A 26,039-nucleotide genomic window follows, 5' to 3' on the forward strand; every position below is an offset into this window, starting at 1 on the left:
AGATGATTTATGTGAAAATATTTTTAAAGCCCTAACAAATTTAAATGAATTTCAGAATTCGGTAGATACTAGTTTCTTATCGGAAACAGAAGAAAAACCTTAACAGATTTCTCAAGCCCAAATTTCATCTAGTAATGCCGATAATAATTCTTCCTTCCCCATCCCCATCCCCGTAACGTCAGACGAAACATACATAAATAATAGTCAGGCATTAATTACTGGCGTCAAAAGGGAATCCCTCGAAAATGATCCCTCGAATAACCAAACGATGAATGAAATAAACCTTCAGTTTTGTTTTTTATTACGCGATCTCTGTGGCAGTTGTAGAAACTTCACAGGCAAAGATTCCTATTCTATTAGAAGTTTTTTTTTTTTTGTGCGTGTGTGATGTTGAAGAGAATTTTTCGCTTTTTCCTTCTTTAAGCGATCAACAAAAATTATCTTTGCAAAGAGGTTAGTTTCTGGTGCAGCTAAATCTTTTTTAGTTTCTAAGAGAAATCTTAATTCTTATCAAGCTTTTAAAAGTGCATTAATTAATGAATTTTCCGATAAAGTAACTTCTATTGAAATACATAAACAAATAGAAAGACGTAAAATGCGCTCGAATGAAACTTTTATGCAGTATTTTATTGCATGCCTGAAATTGCGAATCAATCTGAAACTCTTATTGATGAATGTTCTGTTATTCAATACACAATAAATGAGATACAGGATTCCCTTTCTGATAAAATTATTCTTTACAGTGCAAAATGTTATTCTGGGTTTAAAGAAAAATTACGAATTTTCGAAACTATCGTAAGTGCAATGAACGCAACTAATTCAAAGACATATTCTAGATATGCTAGTGACGGCCAAAGACGTGGTGCAATACATAAAATTCCTGTCCAACAAAGAAAATCAAAATCGAATCTTAGTAATCAGACTAACAGTAAGATGCGTTGTTTTAACTGTAACGATTTTGGATATATCTCAGAGTCTTGCCCTAATCGTACTCATGATCCTAAATGTCTTTCTTGTAATCTTTTCGAACATAAATTTTCCGATTGTCACTGTACTACTCGGAATGACAGTTCTGCCCCACATGATAATGTCAACACTGTACATTTATTGCATTCTCCGTCGAATATGCGTAAAGACGTTGTTATTTTTAACACTGCATTTTCTGGATTAGTCGATACTGGTAGTTTGTCGACACTTCTCAAACATTAAAGTTTAACTATATTTATCTGTTATTAATTTCCTTACTAATAAATAAAAAGCGTTTAAACCTTTATGACATATTGTAAAGAAGTAAAGAACTTCAAAAAATATATATTACATTAAAAATTAATATTTTACAGTCATATCAAATGGAATATAACAAACCGTTTAATGAAGAAATTATTATTTCAATATATTCTAAATAAGTAGTAATTTATATTTTAATTTATTTATTAGCGATATATTACACTGTAGGCTTAATTATTTGCAATTTATAGAATTTGTATGTATGAATGTGTTATTTATTTGGCGAATAAACTAATAATGTTATTGAACCAATTTGTCTGTGGTTCCGTTTCAACCAAAAATCCCTAGGCAGCTCCCTAGTTGAAAATACGCCACTGAAATCTGTAATTTAAGAAACCCTGCTTTGATTAACTGAAAACAAATTCTGTAAAACAATGAAAGAAAGAGAGAAAACAAGTTTTATATTATACACTGAATTTATTGTTATTCATTATACACATCAGGTACAAAAATAATTTCTCTCATGTACATATTTACAAAAAAAGATTATCTGAAAAATAAATGATCGAAATGATTCTTAATGAAAAAGAGTGCGGCTCTCGGACATGAGGTCGAAGAATGAAAAGTAAATATGAAATACAAGCAACCTACTTTTTTCTTCAAAAAATTGCATAGTTAGACTCGTGCACCCCCGGGGCAGCACGTGGGATCGAGCAGCCGACAAAAATAAAGTTCGAGGTCATGTACATCATATTTACTTTCGGAGCTTCACCACGGCGTATGTCTCTATCTACAGGAAGTAAGATTAATAGAATGCTGTATGGAATATTATTACTGATACAGAATGCAATGAATGCTGTTTTCAGAGCTATACGACATGTTCTTGGAGAGAGAAATATTCAGTTTTTTTTTTTTTTTTAAATTTATGTTTTGTGATTTTCAAATATTAATCAGTTAATTATTTGTATTTTTATCTTAGAAAAAAAAAAGAAAATAAATATTGAACCCGTTATATAGGTTTGAAGTTTTTGTTGTAAATTTTTAAAAAAGCAGATGTTTTCTAAAAATTTTTAAGTTTGACTATTAAAGTTTGTGATATTTTTATTGTAAATTTCAATCCTGATTACTAAAGAAAAATCAAGCAGAATGATGCTTTTTTTATTTGCTATAAACAAAAACAATTAACAAATGTTTTAATAAATACTTGAAGTCATTTTTTTTCCTGTTGATTTTAGTTTCCAAGATTTTTTAAAAAGATGGCTGATTTCTATTCTACTTATATACTTATATATAATAAACAGAATATCATAAAAAAATCGTTCAATCGTTAACATTTTTATAAATTTTTCTCATTTTTAAAAATTGTTCCTTTAATGCAGATTTATTCGATTTAAACTCGCTTTTATTTAATTTGTACAAGCATAAAATAATTTATACTTCAGCAACAACATCCAGCATTGAAATTTAATAGTAAAAATCATTTGATTAATATTATAATTTTTTGAAATAATTTAATTTGTAGATATTGTCCTGTGATTCAGATTTGATTTATTTTATTTTATTCTTAAACTATTAAGACAGTAATTTTTATTACAACTTTTATTCCTAATAAAATAATAATACTTTTTTATATTAGCCAGTTTCAGTATATATTTTATTGAATATTTATTTTCAAATATGTGAATTATTAGAACTTAAACGCTTTTTCTTTTTCATAATCTGCTGAAATCCAACCATTCATCTTTTGCCTAAAAGGGTTTTTTTAACAATTATCTCAATTTAAAAGTTATTATCTAATTAGTTTCAATTTGATCAGTTATTTCAGATTTATTTTCACTTTTCATATTATTATTTGAATATGTTTTCTAAATGAGTAACTTCACCTACCTTCATTCTTTGTCAGTCACAAGTAACATAATTTGAATAATACTTTATATATCATGAATAGAATAAAAATTATTCACCTGAAGTGTGATCTTTTGTTAGAAAGGTGACACTTCAGAAGAACTTTTGATCACTGGTTTACTATTTATAAATCTGCAATTAATCTAAAAAACTCATCAGAACTCAGATAATAATGAATTTGCATTTGAAAGAAAATTCTTAAGCCAGCATGAAAGAAGAGGATTCTTTTGAAAATAGCTTAAAGTATGTAATGTAATAAAACTTTTTCTTATGAAATAAATGACAAAAAAAAAAGATAACTGTGGAACAGATGGCTTAAAAACAGTGAAGCATTCATTGCAATCTGTTTTTCAATGAATTGATACATTATTTACATAAGAGCCGCGGAACAGGAAGTTATTGTGAATTTATTAATAACAGCGGAAGGTTAAAGAGTTCCACCTCTGTTAGTAATTACAAAATCGACATAAACTTTTTCTTCTGTTCAAAATATTTAATGAGTTTTCATATAAAATATTTCCATAGATAAAAGTAAATTTCTATAATTTAGCTTCCATATTGTATTTTTTTATACCAACTAGTGTATTTTTAGTTTAATATTGTGATTATTTTTTCCTTAAATTTTTTTTAAGCCTAAATTCCCTATAGGCTTAAAAATATTGCCTTGAAAACATTAAACATTCCTTTTAAAGCAATATTTCTTTTTTAATTTTTAAATCATTTCAACTTGAATCGAAATGTAATTTTGAAAAATATTGTTATTAGCAAATTCCTTATCCTAATTTTTTTGTAAAGTGTTATAGAAAAAAAAATATGGAACTTTTGTCGAAGAAATGGATCTTTCACCTTCCGCTAGAAAAAAAGAATAAATACTTTTTTTTTTACAAAAACATGAGCCTACACCCTGTATTTGTTTCCAAAAATTATTAGTTTTAGCTGTTGTCAAAATAAGCAATTTTCAAAATAAAAATAACGAAGAATATACGCTTGATATATTTGATATGTATAATGATAGATATTCAGCTAAATTTTGAAAAATTAGAAAAAAAATACTCAGCAGTTTTTGATCTTATACAACTATGATAGTATTGAGGACTTATAATATGTACATAAGTGACAATATTTAGATCAATTTTGACTTCGAAAACAGCCATAGTTTTGAAAAAAAATGACTCATCATGAACAGAGTGCGGCTCTATTTTGTAAATTATCAGTTCCATAAATCAGTAAATTTTTCATGTTCAGTATGATTCAAAAACAAAGAAAAGGAAAACATTCATTCGGCAAATTCAAAAATCGTCTGCACTATTATTTCTTTTATCAAAATATTTATAATATACTGTTTTTTAATTTATTTTATTTATTAATACTTTTTTAATATAAGATTTTTCTTGTATTTGTTTTATAAGTTATTCGTATCTTATTTATTTGTTTCACGATTTAATAAAATATTAGAGACAAAATTTATTGCTTAAGTCATATGTGACTGATTGGATTAAAATACTATTATGAAATTTCACGAAAAAAATCCCAATTTTTTAATTTTTAATAACTTGAAGAACTGTTAGGAGAGAAAGACACCTTAATTATATGGCAGTATCCAAATTTTCAAGCCACACTTCCATGGGAGCATCTGACCCATGAAATTACATACCAAGTTGTATGCAATGAGAAACTTTGTTGAGGTATGATTTATCAATTAATGATCCACTTTCTATAAACATGTGGTTTTTAGATGTCATAGAACTCGAATGCATTTTTGTGAACAAATAATTGCATTTAATTAATGTTATAAATAAAAAAAATTTGCGCACATACTGTCAAATAATTTCAATACATGACATGCCCATCAGTAACTGTTATACTACTTACTAATGTCAATCTGGCTACAATGAATGTACCGTTACCTTATTAGCACAAAATGCCCAACAAACATCTTCCTGATATTGTACAGAATTCAGAATATAGAACACATTTTATTGTACAATATCTTATGTCGATAGGGAATGCTATACATCCTGTAATACGTGGTATTTACATTTTATAATATATGTACTGACTGAAGTCTTTTGTATAGATTATTAAAAAATTATTGAAGGCCAATGGATGTTAATTTTAACTCTGAAATTTAACAGAAATCTTTATCTTTTCCTTACACTGACACATATATTGTATCAGTAGATCTTTTTTCTTTTAAGCTTAGGCTGGTACACCGGTCGTACCAGAATCTCAAAGGCCTTTCCTAATCTCCTGAACAAATCTGTGAGAAAACCCCAAGTGTATACTCCTCCCCCCATGAATGATGACTAATTAGATTACTAATGAAGAAAGAGATAAAAAAATTTATAGGTGGTAATTAGAAACTAATATACTGTAACTTTTAGTGGCTTGAGAAAGTGGACGCATATACCTTACACCCCTTCATCAAGATTATCATTTTACGAGTTCCGTTCTGATTTCATATCGGATTCATCATTAGAAGATAGAAATGGCATTAGATGTTTTATACCTTACATTATCTTTTCATCGGATGTCATCTAGAATTTTAATTACAGACCATTCAGCAGTTAAAAATCTACAATGAGAAATCGGACAGCTTTCGGTTTAACTCAATTAAAATTAAACAGAATGGCGCAAATTTTGCATATGGTGTTATCTTTGAAATGAATTAAATGAATGTGTTATAGAACATCTGTTTTCCTTCTCTTTGCTTTCGACTTGAGATGAGATGAGATGAGGTCAGAGGAAACATTCATCTATTGCTTGAGTGACACTTCGTGCCGATGAGTTCTACAGATAATAATGTATAAAAAAAGAAGGGACAAGAAGAGTGTAGGGAGCAGTGTACACAAGCAGAGGTATGGGTAGAGTAAAGATGGTTTTTTTTTTCTTCTGAAAAGCCGATATTCTAATGACTTTCTGGAATAACTGGCATTTTGATATTTTAAAAGGCGTGAACAGCGCCACATAGCGGCAGTTATCAGCAAGTATTCAAATAGGATATGAAACTACTTTCTAGTTTTAATTTTCAAGTCACTCAGATATTATGCTGGAAGTTATTAATCGCATTTTGTGAAGAAATTTAAATTCGTTTATTCTATAAAAGTCTTTTTAATGGTGAACTGTATCGAATTCGTAGGAAATTTAAATTCCTAGAAGACAGCCATTTCTGAAATAAAAGGACATAGATAATATAAAAAAAGAAACAGAAACATTATATATTTGTTAATTAATTACAAATATTAAATATATTAATTCAACTATTTTCAACTACGATGAAATTTAATCAGTTTTCTCTCTAAATATTTTAAACATATTCATGAATATATTTTCTAAGACTTTGCCTGGCGATAAATTAATACAAATTTATCCAATTATATACAAATTTTAAATCAAATAGAATTTTGAATGTTATGAATATTATAATCAAGAACTTTCTGAAATGCATTTTAACCGACCCGAAAAGCTCCTGTTATAAATAACACGAGAGTTTCTAAACCTATCAGTCGTCAAACCAAAAGAAAAAAATGACCTGATATATTTATCGTTATTAATCCTTTTTTAGATAATTAACTTTCAGCAAAATATCTTCCGCTTTCATATAGAAAGACTAAATATGAACTTGTCTACAATAGTAAGTGAATATTGTTTGCAGAAACTATGCAAAAAAAAAAAAAAAAAAAAGAATCAACGTTTTTCAAAACAATTATACGTTGAAATATTCAGTAGAAATGATAGATTCAAGTAAACTTCAAACAACGATTTATTACGAATATTTTTAGGCTTTCGAATTCACTTATTTTATAAAAATTATTTTTAAGAGGTCGTTTTTTTTTTTTTTTTTTTTCTTTTCCGAAATTTAAAAATGAGGATTGATAGAATTCGTTATTTTTGATATTCGAATAAATAACCGTACTATTTTGAGAAATTATTGTTTTTTTGTAAATTAAACTTTTAGATTCATCTCATTCACTACTAACAAATGTTAAAACTGTTAGAAGAACTTTTTACACATAAATTGTTATTTTTAAAATAAAAATTTATTTAATAGTCTTTCTAAAGCTATGAATCCTCTTCAGCCTTATTCTACGCACACCTCGGCTGATATTTTCATCACATTCCATTCATACTAAATCTACACATCAAAGGAAAAACATGCACAAAGTTTTTTTTTTATCAACAGGTTTCAAATCTGCTCCCATCTTCTCTGCCACAGAAGGATTATCCGACAACTAACAAGATTTTTATTTTTCGTTTAATCACATGTGTCAGGATGACACGTTCTCGGGATGAGAAAAATTATAACTTGTGTCGGGACGACTTCATTTTCGTTTCATCATTTCACTGGAACACAATGATGAACTGTACCCGGGAGGGGAAAAATTATTTTGTGTCAGGACGACACGTTATCGGGATGAGAAAAATTATAACTTGTGTCGGGACGACTTTACTTTCATTTCATCAGAATTTCTTTTCCGTTGGCCGCCAATGTGGTGTCGGGAAAATTTTCTTGTGATCGTCGGGACGACTTCACTTCCGTTTCATCAGAAATTCTTTTACGTTGGGCGCCAATGTGGTGGTATGTAGATTATTATGATCTGTGCAGGAAGCAACAGGACGAATGTTGTTGGAAACATTTCTTTTAATAATCACATTCACACACTTAAAACAAGCACAAACACAAAACATTCACGCGCGCGACTTCACAGTTCAGCGTCACATCTCATTCTAATTACAATCGCAATGCACTATGGGATGACATATGGGATGGCCTAAACAGGCATCGCCATCTAGTATCCAAAAGGGAAGGTAAGAGTAATGCAACTGTTACAATACATTATTTGCAGCTATAATATTAACAATTATATTGTTCTTGGATACAATCACCTGCGCCCAATATCAACAAGAAGACAATCTGGAATTTTTATGGAAGTATAAATAAATGCTATTAAATACTAAACATTGTTACGAAAAAGCTTTCTTTTTTTAACTTCGCTTACATTTTTCAATCAGAGAAAGCCCTGTATCAGTTATTATTTTGAGTTTACTAAATTTGATTTTAAAAAAGCGCGTGAAATTATGAGAGTTATATGAAAAGCTCAATTTCTTTTTTTCCTAATTTCTTTTTTCAAATTTTAATCGAAAAAATATTATCTTAATTTTCTTCAAACGATAAGTGAAGAAATCGAACTCCTAGAAAAAATATCGTCTGTTTTTATTGTGTAAAGTTTTTAAAAACCTAAATTAGATAAAAGTGAAAATTCGAATTAAATACTCATTTAATGAACAGAAAAATTTAAAAGGACGATGAAATTATATATATATATAATTCAATAATTTTTTTTAATTGAAATGTATAGTGTTTTAAGGAAAAAATGTTGTATTGTGTGAATAAAATGCAAATAACCAACAATTTGCTATTTTGCAAAAAGGCTTTAAAGAAAAATATCTTATGGGTTTTACAAGAAAGAATATTCAAATTATTAACTTTGTAAGCATTTCAATTATTTTAAAAGTCAGAATGTTTTGAAAAACATTCCAACATTAAAAAAATTAATTATTCATTCAAATTTACAATAATCTATACAAATTTTAAAGAAAAACTTCAATTAATCTCTACAGAACGTTCTGGAAAAAGTTTTAAGAAAGGATTCAGGTTTTGCCATTTATTTAAATTACTTTAGAGAAATATACTCTCAAGGTTAATCGATTTTTCATAGTACCGATGACAATTTTCAAAACTTTTTATATATTCTTTTAATAAGAAATAAATTTACTTTGTTTTATATACATAATTTACGAATGATGTATTAGTGCAGACTTTGTTACATATAAACGAATAGATAGAAATTGCACAACCGTAGAGTGAGATATATAGTAAGATTTTCATATATTTCAGAAAAATAAATACTTGATGCAGACAGAATATACATTCTTGATATGTCGGATAATCCCTTTGAATACTAGAATGATATCTCCCAAATTGGAATGTTTTTAAGCATACGAAATTCTGACTAGACATAGTCTGGATATGTAATCATTTTTTTTCTTGACCACTGAAACCGGATACGGTTGCAGAGCAGAAAGGAGTTCCACGACCTACTTGTGTAGACGGCTGTAGAAGACGACAAAAATCACATTGAACCACATTTTATACAATTATAGACTAGGACAGGCAGCTTCTTTTTCCGACTTTTCTTCTCTCATTTTTTTTTTCTTCATTAATATTCATTATTTTCTTTCTTCATTAAAAAAATCAGATTAAGCTGTTGGAGAAAGAGGATATGAAATATATAAATTTGCTTTTATCGAAATATTGCATTGCTGATGCCCACTACCAGCAAATTATTAAAAAAAATGTAATATATTTTATTGGCGATAGAAACAACATTGACAACAAAACAAAAAGATAAAAAACAAATACAATCTAAAATTTTCAATGAACAATCTTTTTAGAACAGTTCTTAATGTCATGAATGCTTCTAGCAAAGATAAATTTAAGAACACAATGTATTAAAAAATTTTAGTATATTTAAATGACAAAAGAAACAGCATTGGCAACAAAACAGAAAGATAAAAACTAAATACATTCTAAAATTTTTCATGAACAATCTACTTAGAACAGTTCTTAATGTTATGAATGATCCTAGCAAAGATAAATTTAAGAACACAATTTATTAAAAAATTTTAGTATATTTAAATGACAAAAGAAACAGCATTGGCAACAAAACAAAAAGATAAAAACTAAATACATTCTAAAATTTTTCATGAACAATTTACTTAGAACAGTTTTTAATGTTATGAATGTTTCTAGTAATAGATAAATGTAAGAAATTTAAGGTTTTTTTAGAAATTTAATTAAAAAATTAATTTATATTGGAACACTTTTCATTTATGCCAAATGGCTACGAATCAATTTATTAAAATAGGAGCATAATTAAACAATTATAATTTTCTGATATACATAAATGCAACATCCAATTATTTTCACACTTATACTGTTTAATTACCTTTTTTATAAGATGCTTTATTTTCGTATTTGAAATATCAAGATTTTTTAAAAAAATATTTATTATTTAGAATGCAAATTTGACGATAAATCATTTTTTTTGCGAGCTTGAGTTTATCAAATTCATTCTCTTTCATTTTACACGTTAAATTGATTAACTAAAAACAATTTTTTTTTCAATTTTGACATAAATAAGCAGTTTAAATAAAAGTAGTTTAAATTGTCGATAAAGGAAACAAAATAAAAATGACAAACTTGATTATTAAGTAAGGGAAAGATTATTCATCTATTAAATGCATTTTTCTTTCAAAAAAGGTAATTTTTTTTTTAATTTTGTAAACAGCTATCAAAATAAACATTCCAAAATATAGAGAAATACTGCATTCATTCATAATTTAAAATTAGTTTCTTATTTATGATAAAATTTCGAATATGAGTTCAATAATAACTACTTTCTCTATTTATTATTAAGTAAATCGAAATTTTAAAAATAATTTTATAAGCATTTCTTAAGAAATGAATGTAAAGAAAAGCATCTTGATTTTCCTTGATTTCCTTGATTTGAAAAGCTTCTTGATTTTGAAATCAAAAAGAGCATCTTGATTTTCAATTTCGTAAGAAATTGTTTTTATGAAAACTTTGCCTTGTTATCTTCTACTCAATATTTAAAGTGAATACGCCGAAAAAAACTAAAAATAGCATTAATCTAACTCAAATCACTTTAACCATTACAATTTTTTTATTTAATTTTTCTTCTCATAACGAAATGCTGATTTATAAAGTTTAAATTGCCCGGAAAACAGCGAGTTATAAAAAATATATGCTAACTTAAATCAGATAAAATCTCGCACATGTGTAAATTATTTTCTAAAATTTTTTATTTATCCAGATTTGACAATAAGGCCTCTACTCGTAGCCCTTGAGTAATTTGTCACATGAATTTTAAAAATTCTAATAAGAGGTTTTTGTGCAGTTTTTATAATTTCACTATTCAGTTTCAGTTGGTCATGCCTGATAAAATGAAAATAATCAACTAAGCTCTTTGTTCGTATAAAAACGATTCATAGAAAAACAACAAAGAGCACTTCAGAATCATCAACTTCTAACGTACTTTAGTCTTCTCAGGAAGAAAAAAAAAACTTTTTTTTTTAACCCACATGGCCCATTTTCATAAACAAAGAGAGGTTTTCTATCGTTTTTATGAGTGAGTTACCTCTCCCATAACCATAACAATGTTAACGTCTGTTGCCTGGACTGCTATTTGAGGTTTAAGATATTTGTTCTAGCTGAATTAAAAGAAGCTATTTCCGGTTTGCGTGCAAAGTAGTTACATTCATTTGTAAATATTTTGCTTAGACTGTTGATACTAACAAATGTCTATTGAGTAAGTGAAAAAAAAAAAAAATCGGAATTAAGAATGTTTGTCAGCATTTTAGTAGAAAGTTCTGAAAGGACTAACTTTTTTTTCCTCCATCTTCATCTTTTTTCTTCTGATTGCTGAAAAAGTAATAATTTATTACTAAACTCTTAATGTATAAACAAATATTAAAAAAATGCTAATTTTGTTTGAAATTACCAGAATTAAAATACAGAATCAAAATGAAATCAAGAATGAATTTCTATTTTCAGGGCTCATTAGAATTTTAGCTTCATAAAAGTTGTTTTGTTTAATTTGTGTTTGTTCTAAAAAAATAAAGCGGCCCTATTTTTATTTATTTATTTATTATTATTATTATTTATTTTTTGAATTTTAATACAGGGTATTCTAGATATAGGTTATTGTGAGAAGGATATAGGACAAAAAAAATCTAAAAGATAAGTTAATAAAATAATACACTGAAAAGAATTCAAAAACAAGAAACTAATAACTTTCTAATAAATTAAGAAAATACTTTAAGAGATAAAGAAAAAAATATTTACTACTTTTAGCTAGTACTTTTTTTATTAGTTTTCTTTCAGGCTGATTCTTACACAACCAAAGATGTGCCTGTCTAGACTAGCAGCTGAGTTTGGCTTAAACCAGCGAAACAGGATTAAGAGACTGAGGCCAGAATGAAATTTAATGTCCATTTGCCAAAATTGATTTTTTTAAACAAATTTTCGCCACGTGTAATTCAAATAATTTTTCATCACAACCCTAAAAGCTATTTGTTAACGTTTCTTATAGCTGTGAAAATTTGGCGAAATTTTGGAAGGATGGCACGATTTTGTCATGATTAAGGAGAAAACGACATAACTTTTGCCGAGATTGATTCCATTGAAGCTCTAATTTGCATACCAGTCCTAAAATGGGCTTAATGTTGAGATATTTCTAAAAAATAAATTTCAAATAATTAATATTGATTATAAGCTGTATTTATTTCCCGTTTGTATCGATTTCTATATTTATTTCATGCAAACTTTTTAAAATCTTATTCTTGTGAAGACAAGATAAAAATTCACATTCTACAATTATCAATTTGGTAGTACAAAAACAAAAAACATGACAATATAGTTTGTTGAAAATTAAGAATATGATAATTTTCTTAAGAAATGATTATTTTATTCACTCTACAGTTTTGAAATACCGTGCAATGTGCTGTGAATCTGTTGTTGTCAAGCAAAACGTTGATCTGCCATGGAAGTTAGCTTCAGTTTACTAAGATTACATTAACGTTTAAAGAGACGGACACGACGGATTGAGATACGATCAGTAGAAAGGGAAGATACTTGAGGCAATATATCTCGAAATTTAATCCTATATTATTAATCCTATATTTAAGAAATCCTATATCCTATATTATTAGGTATTAATCCTATATTTAAGAAAGCTAATAGCCAGCAGAATATCATACATCGCATAATCGGAGCTACGAGTTTTTTATTGTTATGTCGAGATTGAAGTATATCTTCTCAACACTGAGGGAATATAAAGGTTAAAAAAAAAAGAAAAAGAAAAAGAAAAACCGAAGCAAATGTATCATTCAGAAAATAATGTGTCTTAATAAATCCTAGACATGCTGTTGTGGTGTATATCATCGTTATATCTTTTGCTGGTAAAATCTTGCTAGCTTAATCGATTTCATTAAAAATGAAATTTAAAACATACGCCACTTCCCCTTAGCTTAGTGTGTATGCTATGCTATGAGTGCTAGTGCTATGCTATGATTAGGGATTGCAATACCGGACCAAAATTTCAATACCGGTATTCGGTATTTTTTAGATCTTAATACCGGGATACCGGTTTTAATACCGGTATTAGAAATTTTAGAAAAAGAAAGAAAATAAGGTGTTTCTTTGTTTTATTTGCCAGTTTTAAAAGAGAGTGTAAATATCACAAAAAATAATATGATAAATTATAACAGTATATAAAGAATTATAAAAAAGTAAAAGAACAACTTATTTATTTAAATCATAAAAAAGTAAAAGAACAACTTATTTATTTAAATCATAAAAAAGTGTAAATATCACTATTCAGTCTGTGGTACTATTACAAATTTTTGAAATGTGATCTAAAAAAACATAATGCATCAATTGTACTGTCATTAAGCCTGAAAAGTAATTTTGTGTAAAAATTACCAGCTGTCGAAAACGCTCTTTCGGCATCTACGCTAGTTGGTGATACTGTTAGCAATACGCGATATACTTTTTCCAAGTATTTACCTCTAAATCCCTCATCTTCAAATAAATCAATTTCTTGTCGGGGGGCTTTGGATATAGCTGATTTCTGTATTAAATTTTGGTTCGTTGAATTTTTTTTTTATTTATCGCTAATTCTAATTTTTGTTCAAGAGACAATTCATTTTCATTATCGATATTAGTGTCATCATAATCTTCGATAACTGAAGCGAATTCTTCTAAATGTGGATAGGTTTGTGAGTAAAAAATTGTAAGAAAATTTACTATAAACTTAATCAGATTTGAATTGATTATTTTCTTTTCTTCTTTTTCATTATCATTTTTAAAATCATTATAACTATGTAAATACCATTAGACATATTCTTTTTCGGTATGCCTTTCTTCTGTGCGATTTTTCAATGTAATATATAATTCTTCAGATAGTGATGTGTGCTGTTCTTTCATGATTGCAACATGAAATTTATTGTTGCATTAGCTGTTAATAAATTAGAATCTCTCCGATATAATGCCTCAATAGTCAGTTTTATTGGAAGTAGAGCTGATATAGTTCTGTATATTAAGTCGAATTCACTATCTGAAAAATTAATTTACAGGTTTAAGTCGATTATTGCTTTTTGGATTGGATTTCTAAATTTCAAAAATCGTTCCATCACTAGGAGTAAACTGTTCCAACGTGTTTTAGAATCTATTATTAACATATATTCTGTTTTATTTTCAGTTAGTATATATTTATGTAATATGGTATTTTTTGTAGGGGAACGTTTAAATATCTTAACAATTTTTCGAACTTTATAAATTATAGGAAACAATTCCTGATGGGTTAATATTTCATCCTCATTAGCAATATCTTCTTCCACAATTACATTGTCACTATCTTCATTGTCAATATCACTCTCACTCTTACTCTCTTCAATGTCGGAATCCGAAGTTTCTATATCCACAGCATTTGGATTCTTCTGTCCTTTATTTTTTTGGTATAATACATCTATTACTCCTAATTGAATTTCATGAGCATAGCACAATTGCTGATTTGCACCAATCAACTTTCCAACTTTTTTCATAACTGTTGCTCCATTAATCTTTTTTCAGGGATAATCCATGTTTCGCTAATTTAGATTTAAGCAATTAATTAAGCCATTAATTAGCTAATTAATTTCGCCCGTTAGGAAGGCATAAAACAAAAACGTATACTATTTTGCTATGTTGGCGATCCCTGAACATATAGTGGAGACAATTTAAAAAATTTCTAGTAAATACCGAAAAACCGGTATTTAAACTTGTGAATACCGGTATTACAAAACTGTAAAATGGCTCAAAATACCGGTATTCGGTATCCCGGTATATCGGTATTGCAATCCCTAGCTATGATAGTGTAAATGCTATCTATATGCTATGTCTTAAGACCACTTATAGCAAAACTGTACGATAAAATTCGGAAATGTGGAGCCGTTAAGGGGTTCAGTAAAACGTCCGAATTGGTGCAATAGTTATTTATTTACAGGTTACGTTGCAATCAGACATTTTACATACATAAATTTAGAATATATATAAGAGCATGGACCAAATCATGCAGCACATACCATCGTTAGATCTGAACTGAGTTATAGCGCTACAAGGCATTGGAGGGCGCTGTCTCTGACGTTATCAGTCAGTTATGGTTAGTGTTACAAGAGCGGCTACAGAAATAATTTTCTTATTTAAAAATAGTTAGTTATTTAAAAAAGTTTCTTATTTTAAAAAAGGACAGCTGCAAAGTTTTAGAGCATTATCGATTTCGCACGAATATTTAGATAGGCGAGAACCACGTTGGGTTCCGGGCCTTAAATACTGGCAGGCAGGTGTTCAATATTTTCTCCTCTATATTCTGTACTTATGTTCCTTCCCATGCAGGGGTTTGCTTCATCTCTCTGCGGGTCCGATGGAAATTACCTTGCGACATTTATTTTAAGACCACCCATGATCGCTCTTTTGTTTGATTACTATTTCCAAAAGAGCGATGCCGTGAAACACAAAACAAAGAAACCCTTATTTGTTATTCGGCTCATTTATTCTGCTTGATCAAAGTGATTTCCGTCAGCCGTAAAGACAACATTCCGAAATCGAAGCAAGGGTAGGATCTCTGCGAAATTTCTAAGAAACAGGAAGCTAAAATTAAACATCAGTGCATTTCAGGCGTTCTCTTCTAAGAATAGTGCTTCCAAGATATATTTTCATACTAAATCGATAATGCCACATAACTTTGTAAGTGAATTTTTTCCCTTAATTCTGACCATTTTTGGGATACAAATTCTAATTCCGAATTTAGCAACAAAGTAGCCTATAAGTGGCTTCATTGCACCAGACACATTTTTAGGACTATAACTGTGGCCATTCTGATTTTAATGATGGGAGGGGCTCAACACTTTAGGGTTGTCTTTTAATTAAGATTGACGCTACACTTTAAAATGTATGTTAAACAGCACATTTACTCCAAAATGATCGAAGACAAATCTTGCATAATTACCTCATTATTATCTCCTTTATCTGTTGTCTCAGTAGAAGCAGATTCTCCGTATTTTTCAGAGAGGGAGGCAAACTGTGTGAGAGACGAGAGTTCATTGACGACCCCTTTTCCCTCCCTTCTTCTCCTGCTACTTCCCTGGGAAGTACTGCTTGTGCATGAAGGGAAGGCAGGCTTCTGATAGGAAGGTATGTCATCTGAAACAAAGAAAAAGATTGTTAAGTACAAATGTAAAGATTAAGACGAAACAGTGGAATATTGATACCTGGGGTTTTGCAATTGAAAGATTAATTTCATATAGAATCTACTACATTTAAGAATCTGAAACATTAAATGTATCGTGTGGGAATAATAGAATGTTTGGAAATGTATAATCAAATTTTGTCTTTAAACCACGGTTGAAATTAATGAAATCATTTTAATAGTTCTAAATTGAAAAGTTAATCCGACAAATAAACAGTGAAAGTGAACATTCTATTTTTATGTCAAACATTTTTAGGTGAAACTCATGGATCGAACTATTGAGCTTTTAAGTGCTATTCAATCTGGGAAATTAAAGCTGGGCCTTGTAGCTACGTGGTTATTACCAGGGACAAATCTCCCATGTTTGTCATAACCAGATGATGAGGACAACGGAAGAGATTTTGTTAATATATAGATAAAAAAAATCTTCGGTGAGATCGGGATTCAAACATGGTATTCTCAGTGACAGGCGTCTAGAATCTATCACCATGCTACAGTGATTGTATAGCCATCTTTGAACCAGACTACCTGAAATTAATTATTTTATAACACACAAATAGCAGAGCAAATAAAATAATTCAAGATCAATGGTGTTCTGAGAATTCGTATCTGGACAGAAAAAAAGAAACACTTACAAAGCAGATACATCTTAAATTATGTAGCTCCAACATTTGCATTCTATGATGTCAAGCTGTTCAGTATTATATTTCATATATGAATTTCATTCATTCATATTATATTTCATTCATTCATACTGAATATCATAATAATTATAATATCATATAATTATTATGCAAAGTTAATAAAAAAAATTAATGCTTTTAATCTAGAAGCATTATTTGAAGATATATTTCTTGGTGAACATTTTACTGAGCTCTGTAATTTAGATATAGGTGGTTTAATGAGCATATGATTTAGAACCTAAGAAGCGGAATAAAAATTGGCTAATCCCCACATACATATACACTGACGCACGCTTGTAACATTGATAACTTAAGACTAGTATTATGCCGGTGTACTGGAATAGGGGTAGCGCGTCTTCCCCGTGATCTGGGCGTCCTGGGTTCAAGTCCCGGTTTGGGCATAGTTGTTCTATCTGTGAGATGTGTTAATGTGCCCTCATGTAGAAAGGGGTTGTGAAAGCGAATGAGTGATGCGTGAGTAGCAAAGTCGTACTCTTTGCTCTAGTAGGTGCTACTAAAAAAACAAGAGACGATCTTCCACTGGCTTAAATCGTTGTCTTCGTAACAGCGGGCTTGTCCATGGCGCCATAAGAACAGCAGACTAATATTATAACCTTAGTCAATCTTTTTTCAACAACTTTAAGTCGAAAGGTTTCAGTGAATCCCTAAAAAAATTTAGTGCTAGCTAATAAACTAGCGAAATTTCAAATTTTCTGTAATTTGTTTTATGTCATCAAATATTCATCTATTTCATATTTAAGATAGGGGATCTGATTAATTTTAAAAACTATATCTAATTCCATAAGCGTTCAGAAATACGACAAAACTTCTCTTTGATAAACAGGCCGAATTCAGGGTGTAACAAAATGTCGTTTACAAACTTTAAGAAAAGGCTACGCATACAAAAATATGTCAATTTTACAACAGTTGAGGTAACAGACGTGAAGGACGAACCCTACATGAGGTCTTAGTGAACTACGTAAAAGAAAAAGGCACATCTGACAAACTGTACTTCAGAAGTATAATGAAATAGAAAGTTGCAATTGTATGGAAGCATGGACAGCATGCATAGTTTCTAACGGCAATTCCTTTTTATACTTTCTTTAAGTGCCCTAAAAGTCTGTTGCCGATTTGAACTCTATTTGCCTTGGATCTTTTATGTTACGATTCACACTACTATTTTGTTGTACTGTTGCGATTATGTATTCCGTTAAATATTATGTTATACACTTTATCTGGTTTATCTTGTACTTTCACTTAACCCCTTCTAAGGCCGTGGGAAGTATGCTTCCCACCAAATTTATCAATCTTTGTATGAAATTATGTAGGTTGGCATAAGTTCTGACAAATTTTTTTAGAAAGACAGAAACTTAGATGCTTCAGTTCTTTATCTCACACAAAATGATGTGTCTTGGTTTGTCACTTAATTATTAATTAACCAAATTAATGAATTAATCAAATTAAATTTATCTAATAAGCTAAAGGAATCCCTTTTCTTATTCTAATTTCAAGACTAAAAATATTTTAACATAATATGACTAGAAAAAAAAGAACCCTTTAAAGGGTTAAAACACTAACGTCTCCAAGAAGCAGTCACTCTTTGCATTTGCGACTCCATCGTGTAAAGCAAAAATTACTTTTTTCTATATGCCTAACATAAGCCTTGAAGCTCTTGGAAGATATTTTGAGACAACCTGTATATTTACATCTATTAACGAAAGGGCACGCCAAGTGCCGGAATGAGAAGTTCTGAGAGATTCTGTAAGCTTTCTTAATAGTATAACAATGTTGGGATCAAATCACTCCCTTCCAATGATGTTAAATACCTCTTACTTGAGGGATGTATCATGATCGATGAAACTCTAAGAGTAACCTCAGTTTCCCACCATTACATCACTGTCGCAACAATGGTCATTCCGATTGATATGTCAAGACAGGTTGGTTGTGGATATTTGCAAATAAATTTATGCACAATGAATTAACTCTGGTTTGAAATTGGTATTACAGAAAGTATTGGTAAATAAATATGACAGGAAAAACTAGTTAAAGTCGATGAAAAAAATAATACATTTTTACATTTTTCATGATAAAATAGTTTAAACTATTTTAGCTTTATTAACTATTTATTTAGTTTTAAGTTAAAATTACTTCTGAAATTGTTTTAGTAAAAAAAAAAATGTAAGTTGCTACTAAGATGTTTGACTTTATTTCTTCAAAATACAATTTTATATTTCAATAATGCTATGTTAATGTAAAATTTAAAAAAATAAGGCCATATACATTCAAAAAGGCATGTTAATGTACTATCACTTTTTAAGTAAATATAAAAATACATTCATATGATTTGTTTTTCATGCTGAATAAACAGAATTTCATTCAGCTAATCATTTCAAGACGCGGTGTTTAATATTATTGAAAGATAGATTAATATAAATTAAAAATAAATATTTATTCGCATTACTAAGTTTCTTTCGAAATTCTTTGAAACAGAAGAATTCCATTTTAATTGAATATCCGTTGTATTGGTTATATCAATGCAGTATTCTTCTTTGATTTCAAAATGAAAATGCAGCATTTTTGTTTGAAATTGTTGTCGCCTTCCTATTTCAATAATTAATTTTGGGTGTGGTTGCACATTGAGTGATAAAAAATTAGTTTGTACCAATGAAAAAAAAAAAACACAGAGGGAAAACAACATTATTTTTTTAGTTTCACTCATGTCACGATGAAAATGATAGTTAGGAAAGATTTGAGATCGCAAAAAATTTTTTCAATTAAAAATGATGAATGGTTTATGCAGATGATATTTACGATTAAAGTTACTTTATAATTGCAGGACAAATTCAAATTTTTCTTCAAGTAAAGAAATATATTAATGGAATGAAGCTTTTTTTACGCAATTACAGAAATAACATTCTTAGCATATCAGGTCTAATAATGGAATTGTTATGTTCGGTGGATCATTCTATTGATATATTTTTTTCTCATTTAAGAAAACTTAAATTCTTTAGAAAAACACATAGAAAAAGCGTCAGCGGTGTATTTCCGTTTAGATAAAATTGGCAGTGCGTAGAATTTAGGCACTAGGTAAATCGTTTGAAAACGTTATTTTTCTAATCGTTAAAAAAATATTTTGAAAAAAAAAAGTGCGAATTTTTTGAATTATAAAATACCAAGACAGTATTATATGTTTAGACTGAATTAAATCATTATTAAAAAAATCAAAGTATAATAAATTATTTATTCTTAATATATTGAAATATTACTCGTTTTATAACGATCATGGTAGTGTTATATTCCACTTGATAGATACCATAAAATAGTAATTTTCCATGATATATATATTTGAAGCTTATCATTTCCTTGTTATTTAACATTATAATTAAACTCTTTCATTTCTGAGTAATTAAATCATTAAATAATAGTTACAGTTAGAATTGAAGATCTTTATCAATTTGATAATTTTGTCAGAGATATTAAATAAATAAAACATTATTTTCAAAATTACTAAAATAAAAAAAAATGAACTAAACTAATCATTAGTATTCTTTTACTTTAAAAAATGTGTTGAAAACGGGAAATTAAAATGATCAGTTGTTAAAAGAATGGTTTTATTATGTGTAATGCTTGGGTCTGTAAAATGCCTCTGAGATTTGTGAAAAACTTTCATATTATTATTTCTTTTGCTTCTACTTGATAATTGATTAAATACGATAAAAATTAGAAAGTCTTTTTAAAGAACTCTGATGATTTCTTTCCCTTTTTTCGAATTTGGCTGTGAAACTAGCGAAACGCGATTAAGAGACTAGGGATAGAATTAAAATTAACGTTCCTTCGCCAGATTTTTTTGTGACGATTTTTCGCCAGATGTAATTCTAATAATTTTTTATTGCAAGCCTAAAAACCATTTGTAGCTTTCAAGATCTGATGATATTTTGGAAAGTTGGTACGATTTAGCCATGGTTAGCGAGAAACAGGACATATGTCTTGCCATTTAAGATATAATTTACGCACCAGTCCTAAAATGGGTTTAATGTAGTGATATTTATAAACAAAATAAAACTTTTCAAATAATCGATTCGAATTTAAGCGCGAATAAATATAAGATTAATTGGTAGAAGGCAATTTTTTAAAGCAACATTTTTGGATTGAACAGTTATTACATATATAGATAAATAAATAGCTTGATTTTCTCATATACTTTTAAAATATATTAATTTTTGTGTTTAACTTCGTCGTATAGAGAAGAAAATCAAATACGTTTTGTACTAATTTACTTGGCCTTTGAACAATTTGGTCCAAACTTTGACACAGATCTACCATTATGTTGTAAATATTCTAGATTTCAGTAGTCTAGATTATTAAATTTTTTAATGATTGTGTTCACATGCGCATAAACAGAAATATTACTCTTTAACGGGTTTAGATTTGATAATATTTTATACAAACCTACAATTTCTGATGATAAATCATACATCAAATTTTATCCATGTAACTCATTGCTCTTCTGAGTTATCCTATGTATATGCACGTTCATGGGTAGAAAGGACAGATTTTCCAAGAAAGCTCATCCATACTTGATAATGAACCACAATTTTGGTACAAAAATAATCATATGCCAAATTTAATTTCATGGCGCGTTTTATTTATTGCATTCATAGATAAACATGCAGAAAGAATGGTTTTTACAAATTACTAGAGACTTAAAACATGGAAATTCGGCCAAATCACGAGATTGAATTAATTGACTTTAATGATTGACTTGACTTGATTTTTATTGACTTTCTATTTGCTTACTTCATACACGATAAAAAAACAAGTGATTATTCAATGACTGGCTAAAAAAATTAAAATTTTGGCAGTAATTTATTTTCTAACTTCTCCGTAAGATTTGTGCAATCACGATTATAAATGTATTACACCGCAAAAAAATTCTTAAAAAAAACACAGCTGAAATAAAAGAAATAACACAACGGAATGATTACAGTCAAATTGCTGCAACTGTGTTTGTCCTACAGAATTCCCGAAAAGTATCCAAAATTATTTGTAGAATATAAGTTTTCAGAATCATGAAGGATACAAGACTATTAAAAAATGAATAAATAACGAAGATTGGAAGAAACCTTTAGCTGCTAGAAACATTTACTCTCTTGACTAATATTCGTTTGAGTGTTTTTTTTTTATTGTATCTTATAATCTTTCACGTGCTCTCGTATGGCAATGTCTCTCTCTTAGTAAAGCGTATTCATCATGATTCGAACAATTTTAGTCAACAGAATTTGAATTTTGTGTTTGGGTGTACAATATAAACAATTTTAGACAACAGAATTTGAATTTTATTTCTGTGTGTACAATACGAACGATTTTAGTCAAAATAACATGAATTTTATTTCTTGGCGTAAAAAACGAACAATTCTAATCAACAGAATTTCAATTTTATTTTTTGACGTTTTTCCTGCAATTCCCCAGAATTATTCTGCATTTATCGAAATAGGACAAAGTACTTGCTTGTAAAGCAAGACATTTATTAATTAAATTGAAATTTTCCTAAAATTTCTTCTTATTATTATTAAGTCCGATCGCAAGGTACAATTCGTTGCTGAAACGTACATCTGTCAGTTTTTAAATGACATTTGTTAAGTACATTAATAATCACTTCTAGATGATGGAACAAATAACTTTTTTTCCAACATAAAGTTTATCATTTATTTTACCGGACTCCATGTTCATAATCAATCATGACCTTAACTGAATTCTCATAACAATTCACGCTTTTCCGATTTTTGGATATGGGTATTTTAAACGTACAATGGAAAGTCATCTTATGTTTAGAAAATTTATAAATAATTCTTTTGTGTAAATCATAACATTAGTAATTATGTTCAAGATATGTCTTCAAAAAATAATCAATTTATAAAAAAAAATATTAGCGTCGGTACTATTTTCAGATTTATTTAGAATTCAAAGCACCATGGCTGTTTTCTTTTTTAAAACTGTTACATGAATCAATATCAGTGATTAAATCAATACATACTTGTTATTTATAATGAAATATCTCCTTACTTGTTTATGATTATCATCAAACAAAAATTTTCTATGAAACAATCTATAAAGGTTTAAGTTTGTTATCTTTGTATCAAATTTTTTTTGCTTATTCAATAAATGATGTTTTTTCCTAATGATTTCTCATAAAAAAGAAATGTAAGATGTTTCATCAGAATGATAATGTATCTCAGTAACGATGTAAGGCTTTTGAATAGAATACCACAGATTGTCTGTTTTCAATTACAAGTAATAATTTTACATTTAAAAAAGTTTTAAGCATTGGCTAGATAAAAATTAAATGTTATGTAAAATAATATGTAAGCAAGTAAATTAATGTTATGTAAGCAATGCCAAAATCCGGCATTGCTTACATCCTTACAATAAAGGATAGTAAAATTAAAGGAATATGTTACACAACATTTTGCCTTTCTTTCTATAAGTCAAAGAATAAGTGCAATACAAAGGCAAAGTACTATTAGATGTTAATTTCTATTGGATGGTTTTTTTTAGTTAAGTAAAAGAAATAAGAATGAGATATTTTAGCTTTTAATCCTGAATATATATATATATATATATTAGTTTTTACCCGCGATTTCGTATGCGTGGAAATAGATTGGAATTTATATCCTCAATGGCTTTATCTTTTGTTACTCCTGCGCATGCGTGAATTTTCAACGCCAATTGGGGCAACACAAATGTATGAATTTTCTACGCCAGTTGGGGCAATGCAATATAGATTATAAATTTTTAATTTCCTTTATTCTGTTTTATTTTAATTCAAAAGTACTTCAGAATGAATCCGAAAGATCGATTAATTAACAATGTTTAATTTTAAATGTATTGAACACTAAGAAAATAAACAGAATCGTTTGAAATAATAGTCAAAATCATGTTAAGCCTAATCTCATTGGCATGGGGAAAAAACAAACAAACATGAAGCTTTACTCATTTGGCGATTTTTGGAGGGAAAGTTAGTTTTTAATTAATAAACTTTTAACCACTCAATTAAACGGAATAAATAGTATCCTATGTCCTATTCCAGACTATAATCTATATCTCAGCTGAATTTCATTCAATTCTGTTCAGCCGTTCTGGCATGATTGATCCATCCAAACTTTCACATTTATAATAGTAGTAGTAGTAGTAATAGTATATATATATATATATATATATATATATATATATATATATATATATATATATATTTGAGAAATGTGATTTATATTTTCCGGACGTAAGAACTCTTCCGATTTCTCGAAAAGTGTAAAAGAGGACCGTTAGCGTATTCATTTTCTTTTAAAGTTAAGAGTTAGTTTCTTTTGCAGTTGCTTTTAACTGTCTCAAATCTTTCAAGAGAAATCAGTAACTGCAAATTTATCAAAGGCAATAAACACATAAAAGCGGCGTGATGAGACGTCGAGATTACAGCTAAAGGACTTGATCTTTATCAAAGCAACATATTTACTTAAAGTTATTAATATTGCATTTATCGAAACAAGTACTTGATTGTTCGACTGTTAAAACATTAGTTGTTACAAAGTCTGCCGCCAAATAAATATAAATCAATGAATAGCAGTTACTCGTATTTATAGTTATCGAATATTTTTATATCTCCTAGATAAGATGGGGAAAGATGTTGTATAGTTTTGTAAAAACATACCGATAAATAGGGATATCTGTTAGATTTGAATTTGAAAGAAACCTTTTATTTAAAATGAATATACATTTGTATTTAAATATGAGGGAAATAATAATTGTATAAAGACTAGAAAGTTTGTTTAGGAGAAATTGATAAGGTTAAAAGGATAAGCTATTTCTGGAAAAATTAAAACGTATTGAAGCTGAATACTTTCGCTAATATACTTAGTAATTATTGGATTCTAGATAAAAATGTTTGTTAATAAGTTGAAAATGGTTACAGTTTCGTTCGAAAGAAATTTTTGTAGAGATCTTCAGAATATCTTTAACGAAAAGCGGTGAAGAGATAAGTGATTAGATTAATATTTTTAGATGATATTTAGGTGATTTTTTTGAAGAGAGAGATATATATATTTAAATATATCCGAAATTTTCTTTTTCATTAATGTAATATTGATTTTATTAATATTACATTTCGATGTTTTTTAGCCATAACTTTTGAAGCTCTTATCCAGAAAATGTGGTTTTTCTTTTGTCTTTATAAAAGTTTAAAAAATTGTTCAATGTTGTCAATTTTATTTTCATATATTTTTGCATGCTTTATCCAATATTAAAAAGTTATTTTTAATTATAACGGTGGTAAATTGAACGTAAAAAAGCAATTTTAACTATTTTGAATTCACAGAATGGAAATGTATGTCCAACAAATGCAATATCTAGAAATTTGTAACATATTTTACTTTGGTGGAAATATTAGTATCTATATTATAAATATCTTTGAAAATAAAGCGCACGTTTCTTCAGATTCTTATTATGGTGAAGAAAACAGAGTGCGCATTTTAGAAAATTACTTCTAATGTTTAGAAAATTACTTCTTACTTCCATTACTTTTAATGGATTTAATCATTGTCATAGCTAACTCATGTCAACAAGTTCGGAGTGAAAACTTAGTATTAAATTGCATCCCAATCTCCTCACGCGTTTTTGTTCTGAGTAATATACATATTCACAGACTCAGGCATATCTCCTCATACCTGTACAAAAAAAATGCCTTTTTTTAGGCTATAATTTCTAAGTTTGCTGAAATCGCAAGATCTAGTTTCATTTTGTAAAAATGAATTCTTTATGAAAAAATCTTATGTTGACACCTTGGTCACTTTGAGACTTCAGT

At 28.4% G+C, this 26,039-nt stretch overlaps 1 protein-coding gene across 2 annotated transcripts in view; it reads right to left on the reverse strand.

Moving 5' to 3' along the window:
* Positions 1–8,754: 8,754 nt before the first annotated feature.
* Positions 8,755–26,039, reverse strand: part of LOC129961563 (protein sax-3-like) — a 181,510-nt gene continuing 164,225 nt past the window's right edge. For both annotated transcript variants that reach the window (XM_056075053.1, XM_056075052.1), the window contains exons 27-29: positions 16,263–16,456; positions 11,601–11,638; positions 8,755–9,398 (exon numbers count right to left, since the gene is read on the reverse strand). In XM_056075053.1, coding sequence (XP_055931028.1) covers positions 11,618–11,638; positions 16,263–16,456 — 215 coding nt within the window. In that variant the 3' untranslated portion in view covers positions 8,755–9,398; positions 11,601–11,617. The remainder of the gene's footprint in view (positions 9,399–11,600; positions 11,639–16,262; positions 16,457–26,039) is intronic.

The sequence above is a fragment of the Argiope bruennichi genome, chromosome 2 (assembly GCF_947563725.1).
Source record: "Argiope bruennichi chromosome 2, qqArgBrue1.1, whole genome shotgun sequence".
In the NCBI taxonomy this organism is placed as follows: Eukaryota; Metazoa; Arthropoda; class Arachnida; order Araneae; family Araneidae; genus Argiope; species Argiope bruennichi.